Source organism: Ambystoma mexicanum, chromosome 1q (genome assembly GCF_040938575.1).
Source record: "Ambystoma mexicanum isolate Mex_15411 chromosome 1q, UKY_AmexF1_1, whole genome shotgun sequence".
NCBI lineage: Eukaryota > Metazoa > Chordata > Amphibia > Caudata > Ambystomatidae > Ambystoma > Ambystoma mexicanum.
The window spans coordinates 239,688,224-239,713,676 of record NC_090922.1 but is presented as its reverse complement, the minus strand read 5'-3'; the positions used below and the strand labels follow the sequence as shown (position 1 = coordinate 239,713,676).

Genomic DNA, 25,453 nt, shown 5'->3' with positions numbered 1-25,453 from the left:
GTGCTGAATGAAAACATTGAGTGGCCTAATATTAAATAAACTGTTATTGTTCTGCCCCGTGCTCTTTGGTGCTTGAGTTTTGCACTCACTGATATTATAGTATAGTTCAGAAGACAGCATTACCAAGCCATCTAAGTAAGATATGTGTCATGATGCTAGTCTTTTCAGTATGATAAGACTATACTTTGTATTGAAATACTATGAATTTCAAATACCAACCTGTGGTGCGTATGCACATTGTGATGGCACTAATGTATCTGATTGGGTGAACTATGTATTTGGACAATCTGTGTGAACATGAGGCATGGTACACCTTCTTTTCCTCTAGCATTTACAACCATTAGGAACACTCAGATGGTGTTGTTGGTGTTAGGACTACTGACTGAGGCTAAAGTAAGTAGTGATGGTCAATCTGTTCCCATTAGTAAATTCTATCTCTGTCTCTTTGTAGGGCAGGCATTTAGGAGGACAGAACAAGTGATTGAGGCCATTCCGGCTATATTTCCGTAGCTAGTAACGCGCCGGGTGACGTCATCACGTAACGACTGCCGGGTGACGTCATCATGTGGCGTGGTGACGTTATGCATACTGCCGTGGGGGTGTGGTAGACGTATATATATTTTATTTTTTGTTTTTTTTATCAAACAGATTGATTTTTACAACTAAAGTGTTTCTAATCTTGATCATGTTCTCGACTAAATAGTCAACATCGTTGTCGACTATAGACACGGAAGAGGTTGAGTTCACCGGAGGACTGGATCGTTTTCATACGTCTGCTTGCCTTTCCAGTATTGAAGTATTCACAATCTCTTGCAGAGTTGTTATATGCTGTAGAATTTTAAAAGTGCCAATTTGCCATGTTACTTTGTTTACGCTAATCATTCTGAACCACAGTGTTTCTTCATCTGCCAGGCGTGGATGTTCAAAGAAGGCTTTGATGTATTGGGATCTCACCCACTCCGTACCCAGACAGGACAGGATAGGAGGAGATGGCGGATGGATTCTTTCTCGTTTGTGTTTTTGCAAATTCTACAGGTATTCGTCGTTGAGAGACCTCTGATTTTTCAAATCTCGTTTATGTCTAAAAGGTTGAGCCTAGTTCTTAGTATGAAATGACGGGCTGGTCTGCTTGAGAATTTCTTTATCCTTGAAGATCGTTGAGCTTTTTCCAAATGGCCGGTAAGTGTGTAGTAAGTTTACATCCATCTGCCTCTCTTAATGTGTCGATCCAGTCGAGTTCTTTTAGTTTCTTCAGAACTTTATCCGGGTTACTGATCAGATCGTCTTTACTGCACAGTGTTTCCAACAAAAGTAGATTTTCAGTTTTCCACCATTCCAGCATTTCACAGTTAGAACCTCCCAGGGTTCTGTTTATCAGAGTGAACAAGTCGGTGCTGCCTGGCATCACGCATTTCCTGTAGAGCATCAGGGAGTTATTGTTCACCGTACCCTCTATGGAAAGCAGGATGAGTTCTACTCCTAGAGGTGCTCATTTCTTTAAACTTTCACAAATAACCAATATTTTAGAGCGGCTGGTGTGGATTTAGGTAGGCCAGGGACTGTTCTCCAGTAAGTTGCTTCTACCTTTACCCATATTGCATTAGGTAACTCTGGCATTGCATCGGCCCCATAGGTGATAGTAGGGAGAGCTTTTTGTTTGTAAAAATGTAGGGCCGGAATGGTGTAGAATATACCGAATTTCCTATCAATAGCCGTTCCTTGTGCTGCCAGTTTGCGGGTCTTCATGATCAAGTTCGTCTGCATTGCTTTGTTTTTTTTGTAGAATGTAAAGTGACTCCAAGATATATTAAGTTTGTTACTTTCTCTACTTTTCTTTTGTCAAGAGTCCAAGTAAATTTTTCCTTTTTTTTTTGGGTACTTTCTCGAAGACCATTATTTTTGTTTTCTTAATGTTCATATCAAGGTTGTTTGCCGTAGTGTAGGCATGTAAGTTATTGAGTTGACGTTGAAGTTCAATTTGAGTGTGATCGAAAAGAATTGGGTTGTCTGCGTAGAGCAATCTGCTGTTTTTTGTTTGCATTAGGTTTGGCGGGAACGAGCGCACGGAGTCTTCAAATTGCCGGTAGTCTCCGATGTATGCAAGGAACAGCGCTGGGGCCAGGGGTCACCCCTGTTTAACTCCCTGGAATGACGGGATTGAGGCAGACAGGAAACCTTGTTGGCTCAGGCGGACTTTTACGTTGGTGTTTGTGTATAATGCTTTGGTAGGTTCCAGAATTTTTTTCGGACAGTCCCAACGCACCAGTTTCTCCCAAAGATGATCTCTGTCTACCCGATCAAATGCCTGGGATAGGTCTATGACTCTGTGAAGAGTCTAGGGCCTCCCTCCATTACTTTCTTCTTCAGTGTCGATATTAGCAGTATTTTGATATTTGTACCTGTGTTCTTTTTAAATCCAGATTGAAAATGATCATTGCATACAGCTTTTGAGGCCCAGCTTTGAAATTGTTTCAATAACAGGGAGCCGAAGATTTTCCCTATCGGGTCTAGCAGCGCTATAGGCCGGTGGTTGGCCGGATCACTAGATTCCTTTTTTGTATATCGGGACCAAGATGGCTGTTGTCCAGGAGGGCGGAATTGATTTTGCCTCTGCACATCTTGTAAAGACCTATGACATAGATTTATCCCATTCCTCAGGATGGGCCTTCAGGTCAATGTTCGTAATGCCATCCGGGCCTGGTGCTCTTGAGTTTTTCAGTTTTTTTAGGAGGTCAGTGATTTTGGTTGGATTGTTGAATTTGATCCATTCAGTTGAGTATGAAACTGATCTGTGTTGGACTGTATTTGGATCCTCCGCCATAACGATGTAGAATTTGTGCTCCTGCATGAACCTGGGAATGTACTATCAGGTCTTTCTGGGGCTTGGTGAAGATTGGTAAAATGGTTTACCCATGTTGCTTCCCGAATTCTGTTTGAGACCACGTCGTTGGTTTCTGGATTTATACATCTCAGGAGGGACCAAAATTCCTTGTACTTGTTGCTGCAGATTGCTTTAAGCATGGCTTCGGCATCTTGTTGATGGAGTTGCCACCGGTGAGCTCTTACCCATGAGCGATAGGTTTTAACTGCTTCTGTGATAGCTGTTTTAACTTGGTCCGGGTTCATTTTAGTAGTTGCTCTTTTTAGTCGCCTAAGTTCTCGGCGCTTAAAGACCACAGCCTCGTATGTGTTTTTTTTGGGATGTTGCTGTGAGATTTCCCTTAGCTGGTTTATGGTAGGCCCTCAAAAGTGGGCCATAGTCTACTTGTTTGTTGCTGTCAAGAGTTTCGGCCTTAAAGTACCTCCGCATCAGTTCTTGGATACTTTTTTCAGATAGTTTTAATCTGTTAAGTTGATTGTTCACTTCCAGGGTATGAATTGGTCTTTGTTCGGCCCTGATGGTGTTCTTCAACGTCATCTGTAGGAGATTGTGATCACTAGCTTTGGTTTGTATCACTTCGAGGGACGTCATCATCTGAAGGACTTGGATGGAAACAAAGATGTAGTCAATAGTGGAATTTAGATTGCCGTTGGTCCACGTAGGTGGGTGCTCTTCAGCTTTGTAGATGTTCCCAAGGTTATGCAAGTTTTTAGAATGCATCAAGTTGAGCCATAACGTTCCTCTTTGTTCAAGTTGCGATGCGTTAGATTTGTGGTATTGTGAGGTACAAACTGCATTTAAATCTCTGCATATTAAGATGTGGTGAATTTAGTGTACAGCCAGTGCCGAGTCAATCATGTTCTCAATTGTATCAAGGAACTGTGAGGACGTAACTTTTGCTGGGTTCCAGTACACAGTAAACACTGCGATCTTGGTCGCCTGATTGACTTTAGAGCCGGCTAATTTGTGTCCAAGTCATTACGACGGCTAGTAGAAATTGATTTGCTACTAGTGTTTCTTTCATCAGGATACCCTGGGTGTTTTTACAGGCTATTAACAGCCCCGAGGATGGTTGACCTTTGGGTCCTTGTTTTGCCGGGGCCAGAATAATTTCATACCCGTCTAGGACTGGGGTTTTAGTTAACCAGGTTTCCTGGAGACATAGGATATCGTATTGGCTGAGGTTAACATCGTCTTTAGTCGTTAGGTGGAGAAAACCTCTCGTGTTCTAGGAGCCTAACCTTAGATCCTCAGTAGAAGAAAAGTGTCATAAGTCCTCTTGTCCTTGTGGATCCTTGAGCTTGGATTGCCATTTACTTCGCTGGATGGTTAGCGCTTTCGGAAGCCAGGACCAAAAGCTGTGTTTGTTCGTTCTGGTTGCGTCTATTGCCGTTGAGTAACTTTTTCCCACTGCTTCTTGAATAATTGTTCTTTTTGTTCCTCGGTGCTCAGTTTCTTTTGTTTCGGAGTAGAAGGACTTTTCTTTTCCTGTTTTTGAATATAGAGAATTTAGTTTAGTTCTTGTGGTCGTTGTTTGTGGGGATTCCTCCGTCCTCCTTGATGCTCGGTTGGTCAATGAATATTTTGTTCGAGTGTTTAATACAAGTTTCTTCACTTCCATTGTCTTCAATTCCACCAACCAAAGGCTGGTTGTGAGTCTTCACTTGTTGAGTCTGTTCTTTGTTAGTCAACCATGACGGTTTGTTTGTGTTGGCTGCATGCCTCTTTGGGGTTCTTTCCATTGTAGGTGTTTTATTTTTATGGTCAGATAGGGAATAGCCCAATCTTAAGAGTTCGTCTTTTTCTCGTTTTAGACAGTCTTTAACTGTGGTGGAAGAAATGTGTAAAAGGCTTCTAGCCTTACCATGTCGATGGCTCGGCTCCACTATTTTTTTAAATTGCTGGTTTTAATTTGTTGCAGATTTGGAATGAAATGAAGCATTTTCAAGACTCAACTTCTGTTTAGGGTCACGTCGTCATAATTTTCCTGTATTTGTTCTAATTTCAGGATCCAATTATGGAGAGAAGCGTTGCTTCTCGTGGGGTTCCGGTATTTCTCTGTTCTTGATCTATGATGATCGGCAAAAGAGCTTTTTGTGGTTCTGAGTCTTTCCTGCTTGTTGAATATTCCACGACTGAATGTGAGTCAGAGAGCTTCCTTCTAGTTTCTCGTTTATATTGGTCCTGCTCAGGGCAAGGTTTTAAATTTCGAGTAGTCTGCTTGTCATCTTGTCTGTGGGACTCCATGGGCCTATCTCGGCTACGAGTCCTGGCTTGGTTTTTTATTTGGGTTGTTTCTTCGCTCCTCCAATGTAAGGAAGAGTGTCACAGCTTTCAGGATCTGGAGCGTTTGGGTCAGTACATTGTGTAGTTAGCGTTGTTTTTTTCTGGTTTTCAAGCACGGCCTGAACTTTAATTGGAGGGGGCAATTCGTCATCAAGATGTTGACTGCTATTCATTAACGATGCATCCTCCAGAAAATCTTCTGCCGTTGTGGGGGACGAACCTTGGTCGTTCCTACGGGGTAACTCGGACTGTTGAGTGTGTTTGGGATCCAATAGAGGATTCAACGCCGCTCTAGGTGGTGGTATGGACTTAGCACCACTTTCTGCTGCAAGGATTGCTTCTTTCGCTCTGTATGATTGTTTGGATCTAGCACCGAGAGCCCTTTTTGGAGTTTGTCAGGTATTACCTGTGCTTTGTCGAATATTGCATAAGCGTGATCTTGAAGATCTTTCTGTGGTGGCTTATTTATGGGGAGTTTGTCACTCTCGTCGACAATGAATACGGCTTCTTTGCCTTTTGTCTTGGCAACCAAAAGAGATTTGGTTTTCTTTAAGAACTTAGTAGATGACTCTTCTGTAGATGAGGGTTCGAAAGCCCACTTCGTGGATGTCAAATCGATGATTGGCGATAGCGGCACCGTTGGACTCAATTTTCCCAGGGGGTTCATTGGTTTGTCCTCTTCTGTTAGTATCTTTTCCATGGCCAAGAGGCGCCTTGTTCATGTCACAAGGGTTAAGTTTGTCTGTTTAGCTCTATCCTCTTGTGCTGTAATGTAGCCTTCTAGATAAATGACGTTCGTGTGAATCTTTGCTTGAAGCGTTGTTTGGTCCTTGATTGTGTCGTACATTGATTTGTAAAGTTTCATGAAAGGCGCTAGTGAGATGGTGATGGCTGACATTATAGAAAAAATCTGGTTTTTTTAGGAGTATCTTTGATTGATGTTCCCAACTGAGGTAGAGGTTTATTCAAACGGAGAAGGGGGGGGACGAAGGACCAGAGTTCTCCTTAGAATTTTTATGATGAGGTGGCCAATCTATGGAAAGTCTACGACATGGACTTCGATTTGGATTTGCTTTCGGCCGGTCTACATGCCTTTCTGTTCGAGGCCGGTGGTGCTGTAGGTGGTACGGTCACATGGGCTTCTAAATCCGTACTATTGTTGGTGGAGCTCGTACTATTCTTGTTGGTGGTGCAGGGCTCTTTTGACCTAGAGATGTTTATAGATTATTTCTCTATCAGCTGGCTTTCTTGAGGGCTAAGAGTGCAGCTTGTGCGGTGTGCTGGCTTTCGGTGAAGTATCCAATATGGCAGAGTTCTCTAAGATTGGTTTGTCATTAACAGCATCTTTCTGAAGTATGCTTAGCACCATGGGCATTAGCCCTAGTCAAGGTTTGCTCGGGGTCGAGTAAGGCTGTAGAGGCCGCATCTGTGGAAATAGGAGCTGTCAAGGGCCCCACATTCTCTGAGTCATGTGATGCTATGGAGTTCTGATAGTCTATGGATGCAAGTGTTGCGTCTGCAGAATCCACGTTGTTTTGCATTCCAGATATTGTTAGGCTTCTGTCATGGTTTCTATTATTTATTTTCCTTAATTTATGAGCTGGTTTGTTCTCCAGGACCGCCTCTAAGATCTTTGTGTCGGATAATTCGCAGCCATTGTTGGTAAGGTGATTGGTCTGTTTATTAAAGAAGTTGGCCAGGAGGGTTAAGGGCGATGGCTTTCTACTTAGCTTGTTCCCATTTGCGTTTTTTTTGCCACTTGTGTTTTTGTTTCTTTGGGAAGCTGGCAATTGGTGTTTATTTTTATTTAATACTTATGTCGTGTTCGTAATTTTTGTTTTACCCCATGGGGTTACGGGTGCTGGTCTCTCCCGTTTCTTGTGATTTGCAACTAGAGACTGCCGGCTAGTCTTCTCAAAGTTTGCCATAGCAGGCAGTCTAGGAATCAGGCTATGTCTGATTCAACGCCTCCGCGATCCCCCGGGGGCGTGGCCTGGCTTCGCTGCCAGCGAGCGAGGGACCGCATCTGGATCCAGGAGGGGCTCGCCATCCTCCGCCGCTGCATGGACCATCGCCATGACTGGGAGAGCCGTAGGGGGCGAGGTCAAGAGTCCCCTCGCACACGGCTCCTCCAAAATCCTGGGCTCCGCAGACGACCGCGGGAGCACACTGCTGGGGGCGGCCTCACAGCCCAGGATGCAATCACCTCAGCTGGGCCCCTGTTTCGGGGCAGGCGTTCCCGCTAGCGGCGGCGCCCAGAGAGCGGGAGCCGGCGCAGCGGAGAGCTCCACTGTGATGGCAACGTGCACCACGTCAGCCGCTGCCCCCCCTGCGGGAGCAAGCGGAGAGCGTGCTGAAGGTGGGCAACTGGCCACACCAGATGGAAGCGAATGGGTAGACGATGGCAGCTCCTGGTGATTGCTGCATGCTGGAGACAAGGTAAGCGTGGTTGGCGCATTTATATTGCGCAATCCTTTGCCTATTAGCACGGCCGAACCGGCCTGGCCCTCCACTTTCTTAGTAAAGTTTTTGTTTTGGGGGCGAGATTGTGTAGGACAGTCTGATGACTCTGGTACGTCCATGAAAGAGGCTGGGTCTGTATTCAAAGGTGACCGGGTACTCCGAAGTCTTCTCCCTTCATCATTCAGGGGAGAGAGTAGTGGGGCGGCAGTCCTCACAGCCAAGTCTGCCATGACTGCAGGACTGCCACTCACCACCACTCCGTATCCGCTGCGCCCTAGGAAGGAGATTATGTAGCAGGCTGGATAGAAGGCTCCTCCTTCAGGAAGTAGCAGGGAAGACAGACCAACAGAGAGAGTACTGCAGGACTGCCACTCACCGCCACTCCGACATATTGACATCCGGATGAACTGTGAACCCATTGTAATGTTGGAGCGTCAGTTCGAAGCGATTCAAGGTAAGATAAGTGCTGGTTAGCTGGAAAACCATTGCGGCCGCTTTAGACTATAGGGGCATTTCTCTACTTGCCTTGCTAGGGCTAATATTGCCCTTTGTGTTTCCCGATTATGCTTGTAGACGTGGGACACAAACTTTTGCAACTCAGGATTTTTCCTGTATAACCTAATGTGGAATGAAGGCCCTGGATACTAGGGGTCCCCGAGTGGCTCTTTTATTCTGACTGAAACAGACCAGCTATTCAGAGGAAGGTAAGAGGAGATTTGTGTGCCGTTGTCTGTTGGGGTAGAATTACTCTGGGAGATTATTTCTAATCAGCGACTGTTACCCCTTTTTAGAAACGATACATCTATCATTGAGGGAGAGTACTATACATCTGAAGACTTCCCGCTGTGGTTTACCACGGGAATAGGTGTATTAACTTCTATGGGTAAGCGCATGGTGCATCCGTGTTTCTTGTCCATTTACTTGTCCACCCTATTTAGGGTGTTGATAATGTAATATCATTTTGACTAAGGCGAGTATTAGATATTATTTTCAGGTGCCTTTTTGAGTGAATCCTACATTCTGCTAGAAAAGTGAAGAGCAAGATTTGGAATTGCTTTTAGTTTGAAGATTTATCACTACAAACTATTGGTTCAGGTATGTTATTGATTTTATACCTATCCACCCTAGTGGTGATTAGGGTCTAGGCTAGGTTTACTAATAAGACCGTAGATGCCCATATAGTGATATGTATGTCCCTTTTTGTGTACCCTGAGATACAGGGATCCTGTGTATGAAGGAATGAACGAGATCTACCTTAAGCACAAGACAAATTTCTGCCCCTGAAGAATGTCCAGTTATTTCAAACACTTAGGACAGAAACTTATATGTCAGGCTTTGTTGGCACAGTAGGTAATAGGAAAAATTAAGTTGCAGCTGTGTTTCATCAAGTATTTTTGACTTGGTTTTGTGAGGTGGAATAATTTTATGATTGTCTACTGCTCTGTTGTGTATGTGTTTTTAATGTTTTCATACTTGTGCTTTGACAAGAAGATGAATTAAAAATTATATTTTATGAAAAACCTTTTCGTATTTGAATACACTGTGCGCAGCCTATATTTGTTAAGAGGTTGCATAAGTAGGATTCTATTTCAGGGTACACATTGTGTCATTAAGATGTTGTATGTCCTTCCTTTTGTTGATCATATACATTGTATCCCCACTTGGTAGGAGGGATTATCACCATAATGTGGGGCAACCCTTGAAAGAATATTTTGAACCTCCAGAGACACAATCCGACTCATCCAAGTCCCCTCACCAGAGTGCAGAACTCCAGGAATCGAAGAAGATTGACTGGGCGAATTGTACCCTTTGTTGGTGCTGCAGAAAAGGTTCCACAATCATAGACTGACCTGAGAAGCTGTAGAAGGCTGTGCCAGATGTCCTCCCTCGAGACTGCGGCTGAGATCCCGATCAGAGTGCTCACCAGAACAAGGAATCCAGAGACTGGGCCCATCGCTGCTACACATAGGAGAATCCAGCCACAAGCATTTCAGCTAACCTAAGGCACTGTGAGGTGAAAAGGTATTGCTTACCTTAAACCAAGAAGTCGCTCCAGAGTTTTGGAGTGCACGAAGAGGTGTCCAGGGTGTCCACTCTTAACTCAGACCCAAGCTGTCGGCTTGTGTCCCTTTTTCGCGTCCTAGGGTCTCCACCGTTGTGTCAATACTTCTACAATCCTTACCTAGAGACTGAAAGTATCCGCAGGATCCCTTGCTGTTCTGCTGCTTCGTAAGGCTTTGAGCCCTCTCCAAACTGACTTTTACAAAGAGTTATGGATTGGACTTTAAATGATCCTCAAATGGGCCTGAAAGACCGTGGTTCTCAGACCTGCTTTTCTGATTTGTTTCTCCTCTGGTGGTCAACCTGTGATTAGGTTTGATGATATGTAGATCAGTATTGCACTCAAAATTACTACCTTTCACTATTGCAGCACGCAGCGTATCTCCTAAACGGTTTAAAGGCTGCCATCTGGTATTGCAAGATAAATGTATGTAGATTCCAATCACAGGCTGAGCTTCATCCGCCAAGTTAACCTACATTGGAAAGTGGAAATTGTTTGTGATTTGGTGTAGATGCCAAAATCTAGAGCTCACCTTACGTTTTAAGCCTCCTGACATGTACCCTTGCATGTTATAATGTACAGGTTCTAACCTTCATTATTTGTTGGACTGTGTGCATCAAGGCTTAGTACAACCTGAAAAGGGACTGCATTTTTACTATCTTGCCGAATGGTATGCAGTAGGACTTTTGGTTATTAGTTTACGGATGGCTACTTAAAATGTTAGTGGCTTTAGAATAAAGATCTTTGTCAAATGAATTTAAAGCAATTCATTGGCTGGCATAGAGCAATTGAGTTCCTGACCAGGAAGGCCACGTATGGTTACTTTGCAAACCTGAATCTACATAACAGATTTACATATTTTAACGATCATTTAAAATGGTAGCTTGGAGTCCCCTTCTCTAGCATAGTTTATGGATAAAAGAAATGCTCTCTTCCATGATGAGAATGTTAAGTTATAACTGTGACGAAGGTTACCCTGTTATGCTGTGGAGAACTTCATGTAGTAGTTCTGTCAGTCTCATAACTTTCACCTACCTGCACTCATGCCCAGAAGCCTAAAGCAGATTCTGTGTTGTGCCCTGCAGTCGAAAACCACTTTAAATGTACATATGGTTGATTTTGCCCTTTCCTCCACACCCTTCACTCTCCATTGGTTTTGATAGGTGTGTGGCCATCTCAACTTTGTTTATTTTGTTTTAATAACTTGTGAAAAGTATCTATCAATGAGTGCTTGCACCAGAGGCTCTTTATGTAATTCTGTGTCGCACTGTTTTCTCTATTGTCCCGATTTTCAAGTTCTTGCACAAAGGTCCATGTATTGCATTCTAAACTACAGGAATTCACGACTTTCTCGTATTCATGTGCTTTTATTTTTACTTTTTTAAATGATCAGCGATGCATCCAAGTCTTAGGGTATTATCTCCTGTGGGGGATGGGGGGAATAGAGGGGGAGGTGAAGCAACCAGTCAGTTTGCTCAAATTGCGGACTGAATACCACAATGCCTTCGGAGCAGGCTGCTCCCCTGACCCTTCTCCCACCCCCTGACCTTCCCCTCCGGTCAGTGTTTCCTTCCCTACCCGACTTACCTGACTCAGTCAGCGGCTGTGCAACCACCGCCGCTCTAGCGTCCCATACCGCCATATATATGGAAGAGCGGCTCCACATGGCGCCCCGTCTTCCAGCTCCATGGTGGCCATCTTGAGTAAGTATTTTGTATGAATGAACAGGACGTTGCAGACGTGTCCCATTCATACAAAATACATTGCTGTCAGCACACCGGGTTTCAGAATTGACAGACCAGAGTGTTACTTCCCAATCCTACCTTCTGTAGCTGTTGGTAATGGTGCCAGGGCCCATAAGTTGAGCTCTGGGCCATTACCACCCGATCCGCCACATCTGGTGTCATTGCTATATTAAATGTTAAAAAATCCTTTCGCAAATGAAATATTTTTACATTCACCTTTCTTTTCCACAAAAATCCTATAAGCCATTTTGTAACTGCATTTCCTGAACTTGATATATCAAGACAAATAATTAGATGGATAAGTCTGGACCGTACGAAAGCTACAACTCCATATGTGATCCTCTCACGAATCCTCACTGCAGAGTGCTGAAAATCTACTAGACAAATGACACCAGTCTGAGACGATCACCCATGTTTTAGTCCAGTATTATTCTTCCAATTACTTAACAATTAATGTATACCCCAAATACTTACCTACCTCTTTGCTAAGGTATGTGAATACAGTCTCTCCTGGTCGTTTAAGCAAATCTGGAGAAGACTTTTCTTTGGGAAGGAATGCCGCCAGTCTTCCAAGAAAGGTGGCAGTTATAATAGTTTAAAAGAGAATGACTGTTAGATGGAGAAGTCTACTGAACTCCCAGTGAGTTACTTTTTTAATACTCGAGCAATGAAAAAGTTGTTTTTGAGGACATTTGACTTCTGATTCACTTTCGATGTGCCAGTTATACATAAGATCAGTCACTGTAAGATGCCCAATCTGATTGTTTTTAATGAATTTATCTGCAGTGTCCATGGACCCGGATGGGTTGAGCAAGCAGGAGAACGAGTCTGAAAACCGTAATCGTCTGGCAGCGAGAGATCGAAGAAAAGGAAGGCGAGAAAGACTGTTAGCAGGCATTGTTACAAACTCCTCTGAGGTGTGGATAGCCCCAGGCATCGCTTACTTTTTTTTCTCTCTTAATTTCCAATCTCGGGATCAATTGTAAGGGCTTGATTTAAAGAATTGTGACTAATAAATTGTTTCTCTGGGCTGCCTGCTTAAAGATTTCCTCAGGGTTAGCTGGATCAGAATGCACATTTTGATTCCTTTTACGAACTCTGAGTTCCATAAACTTTTGCTGACTTTGTGGGTTTTCAGGCTATTTTTCTTTCAGCGGGACCTATACTGAAGTCCCCAGGCCAGAGCATCTCCCTTTTTGGTGTGTTGTCCTTGATGGTGGTTTAGACAGTTTTTGTACTTCTTTGTAGGGCACTACAACCACTGACCTTAATGTGGGCGCAAACACCTGACAAAGGAAAGCCACACCTTTCTTTAAGTGTAGGTAACATGGAAAGAGCAACCTCTGGTGCAGATAGCTCGATACAAAGGTACAATTAATACATGCAGTTGGCTCTGAAAAATACACCACACGGATGAGCTGAAAAATATATATTTTTTGCATATATAACTTTCAGGTCAATTAAGTACTTGATACACAGTTTTAAAAAGATACCAAGCCTATTATAAATACAGTAATGTTGAACCGCACGGTCTATATGTTGGTCACTACCATAGGCACCTGTTAAGAATAATTTCCTTTTACAGCACCTTTCCTTCAATTTCTGTGGACCCCCCTAACCGACCTCGTTTTGCAGTGCAGTGAAGCCTTAAGCTTCATTACTCTGGCATTTGCTCTTTTGTCATGGGGAAAAAGAACATCCTTCAGGCTGTTAGTACTGGGAAATACGGTTTCCCTTAGTCTTGTTACTTTGTTACCACTTTTGGTAACTTGTCATCACTTTGGTTACTTTTTATCATTGCACAATGCATCGTACAAAGCAGTACAATGGTCTACACTTGTTTTGCCCTAGACAACACTCGTAGGAGTTTTGGTTACTATAGGTGTGCATAAGGGACGAGCTGGTGGTAGCAGTTACTTTTGCATATTTTTTGGTGTCACTTTTATTTATGTATGTATTAATGTGATTAGTTTATATTAAAACTTTACACACCATTTCATAAAATACATAAAATAGAAGCAGTTCATAACTCATCAGTAATAGTGGACAGAATACAATATGAAGGGCTTTCTCAGGCAACTTTACATAATTCTCCTTCCAAACTCCTTAGCGGCTCTCTAAAAAAAAAGTTTTTCAATCCTAGAACATAGATAAATACACATCTGTGGTTAGATTTTCAGGCTTGGAGCCACAAAAGATCATAGATCGTTACCGCAGAAAAACCTTGTTTCTTTGTACTTCAAAGTTTCCTCACTATGTGTTTCCAGATGCAGTGTAAAGTGATATGAAGGGCTTTATTCTCACTATTAAAAACAATATGACCCGAAACAGTCTTCCTTAATACCGTCATAATGATTAACGACGTACCCCAAAATGGGCACACGTAATACTCCCTTCTCTCTTACTTTAGCCTTACCGCGCCTGGCTACTAACTGTGGCTAGTGCCTAAACATGGCTGTGCCACAAGGTGTTTCGTTTGTTCCATGGCCTTCTTGTCTTTAACCCTCCTTCCTGGCCTGTGAGGCCAGGAAAATCCTTATGTGGACTTTCAGTGCCCGAGAAAGCAGAGGCTTTTCACAGGCTGCAGCAAGGGCCATGTGTTTTTTCTGCCAGGATGTGGGTTGGGACTATCTGGTCCCAATCCACAAACTGGTTTGTGTCTGTAGTATTCATGAGTTGTGCCACCAGTGGTCCTGATTGGCCCACTGCTCGGGTGTGTGTGGGCAAGATCTTTGGCTAGTGGAAGTTTCAACTCCTACCTGCCTTTTTGGATAAGAGGACCCCTACACCCACTCTGGAGAGATCCTCAAATAAACTGAAGGAGCCAAGTATCATGTCCAGCTGCAAGACCTGCAAGAAGACTGTGGTCCCGTTGGAAGGAGGCCTGGCAACCAACTTCTGCTGCTGTCCTGGAAGAAACATGTTTTGTGGAAGATCTCCAGCAGTCTTGCCAGGAAGCTACGACCCTTGGAATGGAGGGTGCATCCATTCTCGATGTTGGCTCGGAGTCCTACGAAGAAGAGCCTTCGGAAGTGCCCCTGGATCACCCAGCGGCTGCCCAGCTCAGCGTTTGGGCTACTGTGCTGCAGCCTTCGCTGTTCTGAGTTGATCCCTGCAACTTGGAGGGGGCGGGGGAAGCAGGTGGGAGGGGTGTACCGCCAGCTTGAGCTATACAACTCACCTCTTCGACATGCCGTGGTCCTAGCCCCAAGGGGACCCAAGATGAGAGGTGAAGTCTGACCGCAGCAAGTGAATCCTCCCTCTTGCGTCACTGTTTATTGGTAGCTGTCTTCCGAAACTGCTTGCCAGTGTGAAGTCCTGTCCTGAGAGGGGCCCTGCATTGAGTTATTTTGCGGTTTCCACCCTGGAGACCTTGCACCAGCATTAGTCGCTGACAGGAAAAGTTCTCGAACCTGCAACCCCTGGGCATCAAGGACTGAAGCTGATGGCAGGAAAAGCGACCTCTGATCCTGCCAAGTCTAAGAAGAATCGGAGTACAGTGGGGGTAAGTTGTAACACTACTAACCTGACCCCATAACTCCCTTTAAAATGTTTTGATAACTTTTGGAAATTTGTAACAGTTTGGCTTTGCCCATGCTTGTTCGGCCAACCACTCATAAAGTTGGGGACACTTGTTAGAACAACTTGTCCTCCACCACTTGGAACTATTCATTGGACCCCAGAGACCCTACACTCATTTTTTTCCAGCCTCACAAAACTGTATGGAACTTTGGTGAACTTTCAGGCACAATGCCCCATACATCTTGGTGATGGACCTGTAGAGCTTCATACTAATACCATCCTTTACAGGGGTTTTATATGTATTTTGCCCTACTCATTGATTGTATATATTTATCTTTTTAGTGTTGTGTGATATTACATGCTAGTAGTCAATTCTTTCAGTGTTATATAGCCATAAGTAAGTATTTTTCTCCAGCATGGGATCTGGCATGGATTCACATGCTCATTCCCCGTCGTCAGGCTGGGAATCCTCGGTAAAGAAAAAATCAGTATCAGTTTTGTTTCTGATGTGTCTTTCTTAGTAGTAACCGATCACTGATCTCTGGGTCATACTGCCCCCAGACAAAGACTGCCCTCTCCCTAAGCCCTGCATCTGGCAGCCATCCTCAGATTTTTACCGCATGCTCAAAGTGTTGGGAGTCCTCGTGTTTAGCTCTTGAGGTTTTTTTTACTGCGTTTTCATGTTTTTTCAGGAGAATTTCTCATTTTTTCGGTTTAATCGAGCCTCAAGCTCCACTGTTTCTACTTCCGATAACGGGGACCCGTTTCGGAATTCTTCTACGCCCCTCAAGGGTGAAGTTTTCGTTGAGTTTACACTTCTTGGAGGATTCCGGAAGATCTGCAGCCTACCTCAAGGACATGGCCCAGGACAAAGGGAGCTGGACGCCCGGATCCAAGCTGTTCAGGAACTGCCTTGGATGCGGATTATATAACGTTTTCAAGGAGGACGAGCATTCGCAATGTCTCTACTGCCTCCATGGGGACAAGACGCACGTGGAGAAGGACTATGCGTTCTGCAAGAACCTTTCGGAACGGACCAAACAAGATCGTAGTTCCCGCCTCGCCATCTGGCTGGAGAAGGGCGCAGCAAGTGAGAAGGCGAAGAAGTCGTCTGAGCGGGCTTCTAAGTCCTTTGAGGGCGACCCGGCGACGGGAGCCCAACAGAAGGCCGAACACCGCAAGTCCGTGGGCTCCGGGAGCGCTGAAAGGTCGGGCTCTTCGGTTGCCAAGCAGGGCGCTACTTCCCCGGCATGTTCGACCACGAGCCAGCGCTCTGGGTCAGGGAAGAGGAAGTCCGAGAACCCGGATAGGCTGCTGGAGCAGACCCGGTCGATCTCGAAGGGGGAGCGAGGCGTTGACCCTCCCCCCAAGGCGAAGGCCCAGGACGCACCGGTGGTGGTGAGGGCCTTGATCCACCCGGCTAAGGCCTCTACCGAAGTGGTCTCTGCGACCCTGGCATAGCCGGCTGAGACTACGCCAATGGAAATGGCCTCTGGGCCCAGAGTATCCCCTCCGCCACGGAGGGAATCCTCTTTCCAGCCCATCGCTAAGATCCCTGTGAAGCCCCCGGCTGAAAAAGAGGGGGGGGCCCAGTGGCCGTTACAGACTCGGAATCAGCCTCTGAGGAGGAACTGGTGGAGACCGAGAGGGGCCTCAACGAGAGGTTCCTAAACCTCAACGAGAGGCTCGAGAAGGTTCGATCCCAGGGGACGGTCCCTGCTGATGTGATCGAAGATATCGACGAGGACGTCCGTTGCAGCCATTGCCCGAGCCCTAGGATAGCTCGGCGGCCGTTTTGTTGGCAATCCAATCATTATGTACCGAGATAAGGACGAGATTACTACGCACCCCAACGGAGGAGCCAGAACCAGGCCCGTCGGGAAGCCCTCCGAACAAGCGGAGGAGAGTCCACCCCGCTCCGCCCTTCGTGCCTGCGAGACCAGTGGACCCCTCATCCCCCTTGCCGGGAGAGGATACGGTGACGGGTACGGACGATGACGGCGGCGATGACACAGCAGACATCCCGTTCCACGCCTTGATAACCAGGGTATCCGAGCTCTTCCAGCTCTGCCCTGAAGAACAGAAAAAAGTGGGGTTAAGAGGAAGGCGGTCCTCGCGGTGCCTTTACTCAACAACATCTGGGACGAGGGGCTTGCTGTCCTAAAGAACCCTGCCACGACACCCGCAAAGAGGGACAGGTACGAGAAGAAGTACCGAGTCCCCGATGCCGCCCCCTTGTGACTCAGGGCCCAGCCCACGACTAATTTGGTCATCTCGGCAGCGGCTAAGAAGAAGGCAGTGTCATGATGCCCGTTCCCGGGGAGCCGGTTCAAGCCCTGCGTCCCCGAAAGCGGACATCCAGTCCCCAAGGAAGGACCCAGAAACCCCATATAGGGGCCCTTTGGACAGTGTCCTGGCGCCACAGGCGCCAGGCTCATTATGGGAGTGCTTGGGTGCACTTACCTGATGCAGACCATGCTGCAGGATCCCGGCCTCCTTGAGGCCTGAAAGGAACTACTTTACCTGTGGGACTAATTTACCAGCCGGGCGTGGTCGGGGAAGGATACATACCTGGAACTTCTTCCAAGGCTATTTAAACCCCACCCGAACAGCCACATGTGCTTCGCGTTGTTCTGCATCTAGCAGCTGGACGCTCACCGTGTCTGCTCCTGCATCCTGACTTCTGCCACGCCTGCCAGCATCCTGGATCACCTGCAAAGGAAGAGAAGAAGAGAACAGAAGAAGGAAAAGTCCTTACCTGCTAAATCCGCATCCCGGAGATATCTCGCCGACAATCCTGAAAAGGAAAACTTTTATTTAAAAGCTCATCGCGTCAATCGCTGCAGTGCCGCATTCCACTCACCTTTACAGGGCGCCTCCATGTTCAGCAGCGATCATCCGGATTCGCAGTCACGCCCAAGCGCCTAGGGAGAAAAAGACCAGAACAAAAGGTGAGAGAGAGAAGGGAATAAGGAAAGCTAAATCTCCATGTTAAGACTTACCTGTTGATTCATTCCCTCTTCATTTCGGGTCAGCGCCGCATCCTGGCATTTCCGGACCCCGGCCCCTAAGGGGAAAAAGAGACATCAGCGTTAATGAGCGAATGAAAAGACATTACCAAAAAACGCTCATTAAAGACTTACCTGATTTCTACAAGGATTTCACCTCTCATCTCGGGTCGGTGCCTGTTCCCCGGCATTCCGTACCCCGGCCCCTATGGGGAAAAAGACACTAGCATTAGTACATTAATGCATGGACACAAGGGGAACCTCTTATAAAAAAAAAATTACCTGGAAGCCAAGCAATTTTGGTTCTCACCAATCTGAAAATCCAGTGAAGTAACTGGATACCAACGCACCCCTGCATCAGAAGCAGGATGGAGAGATCGTCCTTCCAGACCCTAAGGTGAGATGCTACGAGGAATCACAGAAGGGTTTCGTGGAGGGTGAGAGGGGAAAGTGGGAGGCCGATTGCATTACCCCGCAGACAGTTAATCCCCTATTTTCGCCTACAGAAGGATACTTCTGCGAGCCAAACAAGCCAGAATTGGGGGCCCGGTCCAGTCCGTCTTCCGAACCCTGAGGTCACAGCAGCGAGAACCAGGCCAGCGCCTCCGTGGGAGTCAGGTGAGCGTAACAGGCTGCGGGCGCGGCGGCTTCAACTTCCACTTCCCCGCCAGACAGCGAGGGTAAGAAGTTGGACTCTATGGGACGACGATTAAGGCGGCCAATGCCTTAGCGATCGTGGCCCGCTACGACAGGGAGCTCTGGTTCAAGATAGCTCCCCTGCTAGATTTCTTGCCTGATGACAAATTCTGCAGGAAGGCGAGGTGGCGTCGGATCACGCCACACCATTACGGTGGCAACGGACATTGCCGATACCGGATTTCGCCAACTGGGCAACGGAGTTTGCCTCCGACGACGAGGATGGCTCAAGGCGACAGACTTTCACCAGGACGTCCAGACCAGAGTGTTGGACATGCCGTTCGACGGCAACAACCTCTTTGGTAAGGCGGTGGATGAGTCTCTACAGGCCATCAAGACCGACTCGGAGACGGCCCGGGCCCTTGGGGTGCTTCAGCAGCTTTGGCCTTTTCTGAGCTCTGGAGGCAGACAGGGTGCCTCCAAAGGATCCAGCGGTGGCTCCTCGACCTACCGCCAGGCGGCCCGCTCCTCTTCCCAGGAGGCCTACAGAGGTCGCGGCAAGCAAGGGGGTTCCCACCGTCATTGCCAAGGAGGCCAAGGCAGCAAGGCCGCTTCCAAGCAAGACTGACCCGGCCGGGTGGTCGGGCCCCCACCGAATCACCCTGGTGGGAGGCTGACTGACGAAGTTTGTCAGGGTGTGGGAGTCCATCTCCACCGATCGTTGGGTGTTGGACACCCTGGCCAACGGGCACTCGCTGGAATTCCTAAAGAAGTGCCCTCTCATTCCTCCCGTGGCCAGGAAGGAGAATCACGTCCTTCAACTGCTGTTGGAGGTAAAGGCGATGCTCAAGAAAGGTGCCATTGAGCTCGTCCCCAGGAGGCTCCGGAGTATACTAAAGGTACTTCCTCGTCACAAAGAAGACAGTCGGTTGGCGCCCCATCCTAGACCTGCGTCGGTTAAACAAATACATCAAGGTGCAGAAATTCTGGATAGTCACCCTCCAGCACGTACTGGGACAGCTGGAGGAAGGCGACTTCCTATCGTCGCTGGACCTGGAGGATGCTTACTTCCACGTCCCCATTGTTCCTCAGGTTTGTGGTTCAAGGACGCCACTACCAATTCAGAGCCCTACTGTTCGGATTAAAGTCGGCACCCAGGGTTTTCACCAAGTGCCTGGCACCAGTGGCGGCGCGGCTGAGCCTGCAGGGGATCCACATCTACCCCTACCTGGATGACTGGCTAATACGGGCAAGGTCAAGGGAACTCGCCGTCGATCATACGGCGAGGACCGTCCGGTTGCCCACGGAGCTGGGGTTCTCCAACTACCCCAAATCCCACCTTGTTCCGTTGCAAGTAGCACTGTTTTTGGGGGCGAAGTTCGATACAGTGGAGCAATTGGCCTCCCCTTCAGAGGAGAGGACCAAAACCATCCTGGGCAAGGTACGGCGACTGTTAGCCACGGACGTGGCCAGGGTGAGGTCCATCAAGTCCCTTCTCGGGATGATGTCCTCATGCATCTACCTTGTACCCCTTTGCAGACTTCGGATGCATCCGGTACAGGAGTACCTCGACACCTGCTGGTTTCAGGCGGGGGTCTGCTTCGAGGACTGGATTCCCCCCCCCCCCCCCGACGAGGAGTTCCGTCGTCCGATCCTATGGTGGGGCACCCGGGCTCACCTCACGACGGGCACGGACTTTCAAACCCCGGCATTTCAGGAGCCGGTGACTACGGACGCCTCTCTGGAGGGTTGGGGGGGCCCACACCGTAGATCTCCACGCAAGAGGCCTTTGGCTCCCGGAGGAGAGGTCTCTTCACATCAACATCTTGGAACTCCGTGCAGTGTTCTGGGCGCTCAAGTCGTTCCTCCCGTCCCTCAAGGACAAAGTGGTGAGGATCTTCACCGACCACACCACCATGATGTTCTACATACGGAAGCAGGGAGGCACAAGATCCCCAGCCCTATCCAAGGAGGCCCAGGATCTGTGGCACTGGGCCGTCGCCAGGGGATGTTTCTGGTTCCCTTCCACCTGGCAGGAATAAAAAACACCATCACCGACTCACTCAGCAGGGAGCTACGCTCCTGCCCCGAGTGGGAACTACGCCAGGATCAAGTGGATCGACTCTTCCAACGATGGGGAAAACCCCAGATCGACCTGTTCGCGACGGCGACGAACTCCAAGTGCCAGAGGTTCGCCAGCAGGTCCCCACAGCCGAGGACATGGGCGATTATTCTCGTTCCCTTGGGACGGCCTGTTTCTATACGCGTTCCCTCCATTGCCGTTGCTGCTCCGCCTTATCAACCAGCTCAAGAAGTCCAGGTGCAGGATGATCCTCGTCGCACCGGCGTGGCCAAGGCAGGTCTGGTTCCCGGACCTCTGGACTTGTCAACGTCCCCGCCAGTCAGGCTGCCGGCAGACGCGGATCTTCTCTCCAGAGAAGGAGGTGCCATTCTACACCATGACCCACAGTCGCTGAACTTGCAGGCCTGGCTCCTGCAGCACTAGAGTTTGGAGGGTACGATATCCCGGCTGATTGCAGAGAGGTTCTTGCAAAGGCCAGGGCATCCTCAACTCTCAAGTGTTACGGTCATAAATGGAAGAGGTTCTCTGTCTGGTGCCGTGCACAGAAGATTAACCCTCTGCGGATTACGGCTCCTCAAGTGCTGCCGTACTTACTGTCGCTGGCCAAAGCTGGACTGGCTCACGCCTCCATAAAAATACTTCGATGGGATTGTGTCCTCCGACGTATTCATTATCTTGGATATCTCCTTCCAGCTCTGCTGGCCTTGGAAAATTTTTCTCTAGAGGGCGATGCGCGTCGACGTCCGCCGAGTTGATGTCCCTCGACAGCCGCCGTATCGACGTTGACGTCATCCTGCCTATAAAGGCCGCGCGCAGCGTCTGTTGCTCAGTTCAGTTTTTCCGCGCTTACTCAGTGCCTCGGAATACCGTTGCTCAGTTTCGTAGACAATTTATCCTATTTACCTCGAGATATTCGATCCGTACTCAATGGCTTCCTCGTCGGAACCGACGACCCCTCGGTCCGGCTTCAAAAAATGCCGAGATTGTGGGAAACAGATGTCGCTGACTGACCCTCAGAGTTTGTCTGTGGTGTTTGGGAGCTGAACACCATTGTTCGGAGTGCGAGGACTGTATGTCCATGACAGCTAAGGCCCTGAAGGAGCGTAGGGGGAAGCTGGAGAAAGGTAAGACTTCAAAAGCTTCTTCTTCCTCGACGAAGTCGAGACATTCGTCTCCTCGTCACCATTCGCGCTCCAGGTCTCGGAGTGGGTCACTCCTCGAGATCGAAGCACTCGAAGAGGAGACGTCGAAGATCCCCTTCTCCGTCCTCCTCCTCCTCTGTTTCTCCTAAGAGAATTCCTTGCCCCACGAAACATAGTTCCCGGGCTGAATGGGAGGAATTCCGCAAAAATATGATGAGCGTCTTCGAGAAAGCGGCCTCGACCCCCTCGAAGACTGCCGAGAGCGATGCTCTGTTCGAAAGACCCGAAGGTCAAAAACGCTGCGAGTCGCAGTACCCAGTGAAGGAAGCGTCTCGAGCGCGTCACGAACCCTCGAGTAAAGCTATGACCTCGAAACCTTCTTCGAAGGTTCTGTCGACGCCGACGTCGGTGTCTTCGACACCGTTGTCGAAGGGACCTTCGACACACGGGTCTGTTGACTCGACGCCATCTTCGACACCGGCGTCGACGCCAAGGAAAGTCACGGTTACGACGCACCCAGTGACTATCCCCAGGTCCTCGATGACGATGGCGTCGAGATTGTCGTCTTCCTCGAGCAGAATCCCAATTCTATCGAGGACCTCGAGGCCTCCGCCTTTGTTTTCGACGCCACGCCCGAAGCCTTCGGCGTCGATGACATTGACGTTTTCGAGGCCGATTATGACAAGTTTGGCACCTTCTTCCTTGGAGATGGGTTTTACACCCTTTGTGAGTTCAGAACAATTGAGAACTATGTCCTCAATTTTGGAAGAGGGAGAACTATCTGAACAGGAAGACACATTTGAGTTGCAGGGACCTGCAACCCCAGTTAGAGAGGAGTTATCCTCAGAAGAACGCAGGTTAAAGGATCTTCATTGTTCCTTACATGAGGCAAGTGGGTTAGACACTTCCCCTGAGGTGGAGTTTGCTAGGCCAGACCCGGGGGAGCATGCTGAAACCCCCTATAGAGCCTTAATGGCCAGGATCACAGAATTTATGGGGTGGTCAACAACTTCACAGGCTTTCCAACAAGATGACCTCACGGATATTCTTGACAAAGGTCCACAGGAGGATCCTGTAGTGCCCTTTCATAAAGCTCTTCAGAGGAAGTTTATGACGAACTGGGAAACCCCAGATGTCGTCCCGGCAGTAAATAAAAAGCTGTCTACAAAATACAGGGTATCTTCTGCAGACCCGGAGTTTTTGTCAAAACACCCATCCCCAGAAAGTCTGGTGATACAGGCAGCATCTTTTAAAGCTTCTTCTTCGTCGACGAAGTCGAGACATTCGTCTCCTCGTCACCATTCGCGCTCCAGGTCTCGGAGTGGGTCTCATCACTCCTCGAGATCGAAGCACTCGAAGAGGAGGCGTCGAAGATCCCCTTCTCCGTCTTCCTCTTCCTCTGTTTCGCCAAAAAGAATCCCTTGCCCCACGAAACATAGTTCCCGGGCTGAATGGGAGGAATTCCGAAAGAATATGATGAGCGTCTTCGAGAAAGCGGCCTCGACCCCCTCGAAGACTGCCGAGAGCGATGCTCTGGTCGAAAGACCCGAAGGTCAAAAACGCCGCGAGTCGCAGTACCCGGCGAAAGAAACCTCTCGAGCGCGTTTCGGACACTCGAGCAGGACTATGACCTCCAAACCTTCCTCGAAGGTTCCGTCGACGCCGTCGCCGAAGGTCCCGTCGAGGTCGATGTCTTCGGCGCCGTTGTCGAGGGGACCTTCGACACACTGGTCTTTCGACTCGACGCCGGCCTCGACACCGGTGACCACACATCCAGTGACTATCCCCAGGCCCTCGACGTCGATATTGTCGAGTAGAATTCCAATTCTGTCGAGGTCCTCGAGGCCTCCACCTCTGTTTTCGACGCCACGCTCGAAACCTTCGACGTCGGCGTCGACGACATCGACGTTTTCGAGGCCAATAATGACAAATTCGGCACCCTCTGCCTTGGAAATGGAATTTACTCCCTTTATGAGTTCAGAACAATTGAGAACTATATCCTCAATTTTAGAAGAGGGTGATTTGTCTGAACAAGACACTTTTGAGTTACAGGGACCTGTAACCCCAATTAGAGAGGAATTTTCCTCTGAAGAGCGCAGATTAAAGGATCTTCATGATTCTTTACATGAGGCAAGTGGGTTAGACACTTCCCCTGAGGTGGATTTTGCTAAGCCAGACCCGGGGGAGCATGCTGAAACCCCCTACAGAGCCTTAATGGCCAGGACTACAGAGTTCATGGGGTGGTCTGCACCTTCACAATCTTTCCAGCAAGAGGACCTCACGGATATTCTTGACAAAGGCCCACAAGAGGATCCTGTGGTGCCCTTTCATAAAGCTCTTCAGAGAAAGATCATGACAAACTGGGAAACCCCAGATGTAATACCAGCAGTAAATAAAAAACTGTCTGCAAAGTACAGGGTATCTTCCACAGACCCAGAGTTTTTGTCTAAACATCCATCCCCAGAAAGTCTGGTGGTACAAGCAGCATCCTCTACCGATGTCAAGGCTGCTTACCCTACCGTCCCACAGGAAAGGGACGATAAGAAATATGATGCTATGGCAAAGAAAGTTTTTTCGGCATGTAGCATGGCTTTAAAATCTGTTAATGCTACTTGCACCCTTGCTAGATTCAGCCATACAATTTGGGAGTGTGCTTCTACAGCGGCTGACTGCATCCCGGAGGGAGAAGAAAGGGAGGCGTTCCTAAATATCATACAGGACGGTAAAGACGCTATGTGCGAATCCCTCCAGACTGGCATTGATTCGGCTGACAGTATCAGCAGAGCAATGGCGGCAAGTACAACAACCAGGAGATTTGCTTGGTTGAGAAAGTCTGGTTTTGCCCCAGATGTGCAAGCCAGGCTCTTGAACATGCCATTCGATGGCTCTTCTTTGTTTGGGAAAAAGGCGGATGACAGTTTAGAAAAACTGCAGACATCAAAAGCAGCACCAAAATCCCTAGGCGCTGCAATCTGTCAGACACCTTTTCGTCCCACAAGAACCTCTGCGAGGGGCAAGTCCTTTCGCTTCTACTCCACATTCGGAAGAGGTAGAGGACGACCGGCTCAAAGGGGACAAAGAAGAACTACCCGAGGTGGACGGGGTAGATATTGAAAAGCCGCAGCAACAGCAGGTGCCTCTTTACCATCGGCATCTGCATCAGCTGCCCCAAAACCACTCTGAGGACTTCCCTCACAGGACACCTGTAGGAGGCAGGTTAACTCAACATCTGGCGGAATGGCAGGCTATCGCGTCAGATGCTTGGGCATTGGAAACAGTTTCCCAAGGTTACTGCCTGCCTCTCCTACGCATACCTCAGAGTCATCCACCGGGGATCAGCTCTCAGAAAGCTCCATATCCGCTCCTCTTGCAGGAAATTTTAGACCTGCTAGAGAAAGGTGCCATAGAACCGGTACCTGTAGCGGAGAGGAACAAGGGCTGGTATTCCCCTTACTTTCTCATTCCAAAGAGAGACGGAGGACTGAGACCCATCTTGGACTTGCGAGAATTGAACAAATTCCTCAGGAAAGACAAATTCAAGATGGTAACTCTTTCTCAGATCCTTCAGGCCCTTCAGTTCCAGGACTGGTTGGTATCTCTGGACCTCCAGGACGCTTATTTCCAT

General features: G+C 48.1%; 1 protein-coding gene across 1 annotated transcript in view; it reads left to right on the top strand.

Moving 5' to 3' along the window:
- Positions 1–25,453, top strand: part of PPP1R12C (protein phosphatase 1 regulatory subunit 12C) — a 1,339,157-nt gene that overhangs the window by 870,172 nt on the left and 443,532 nt on the right. Inside the window, exon 16 of the mRNA XM_069638043.1 lies at positions 12,224–12,354. Within this exon, the coding sequence (XP_069494144.1) occupies positions 12,224–12,354 (131 nt within the window). The remainder of the gene's footprint in view (positions 1–12,223; positions 12,355–25,453) is intronic.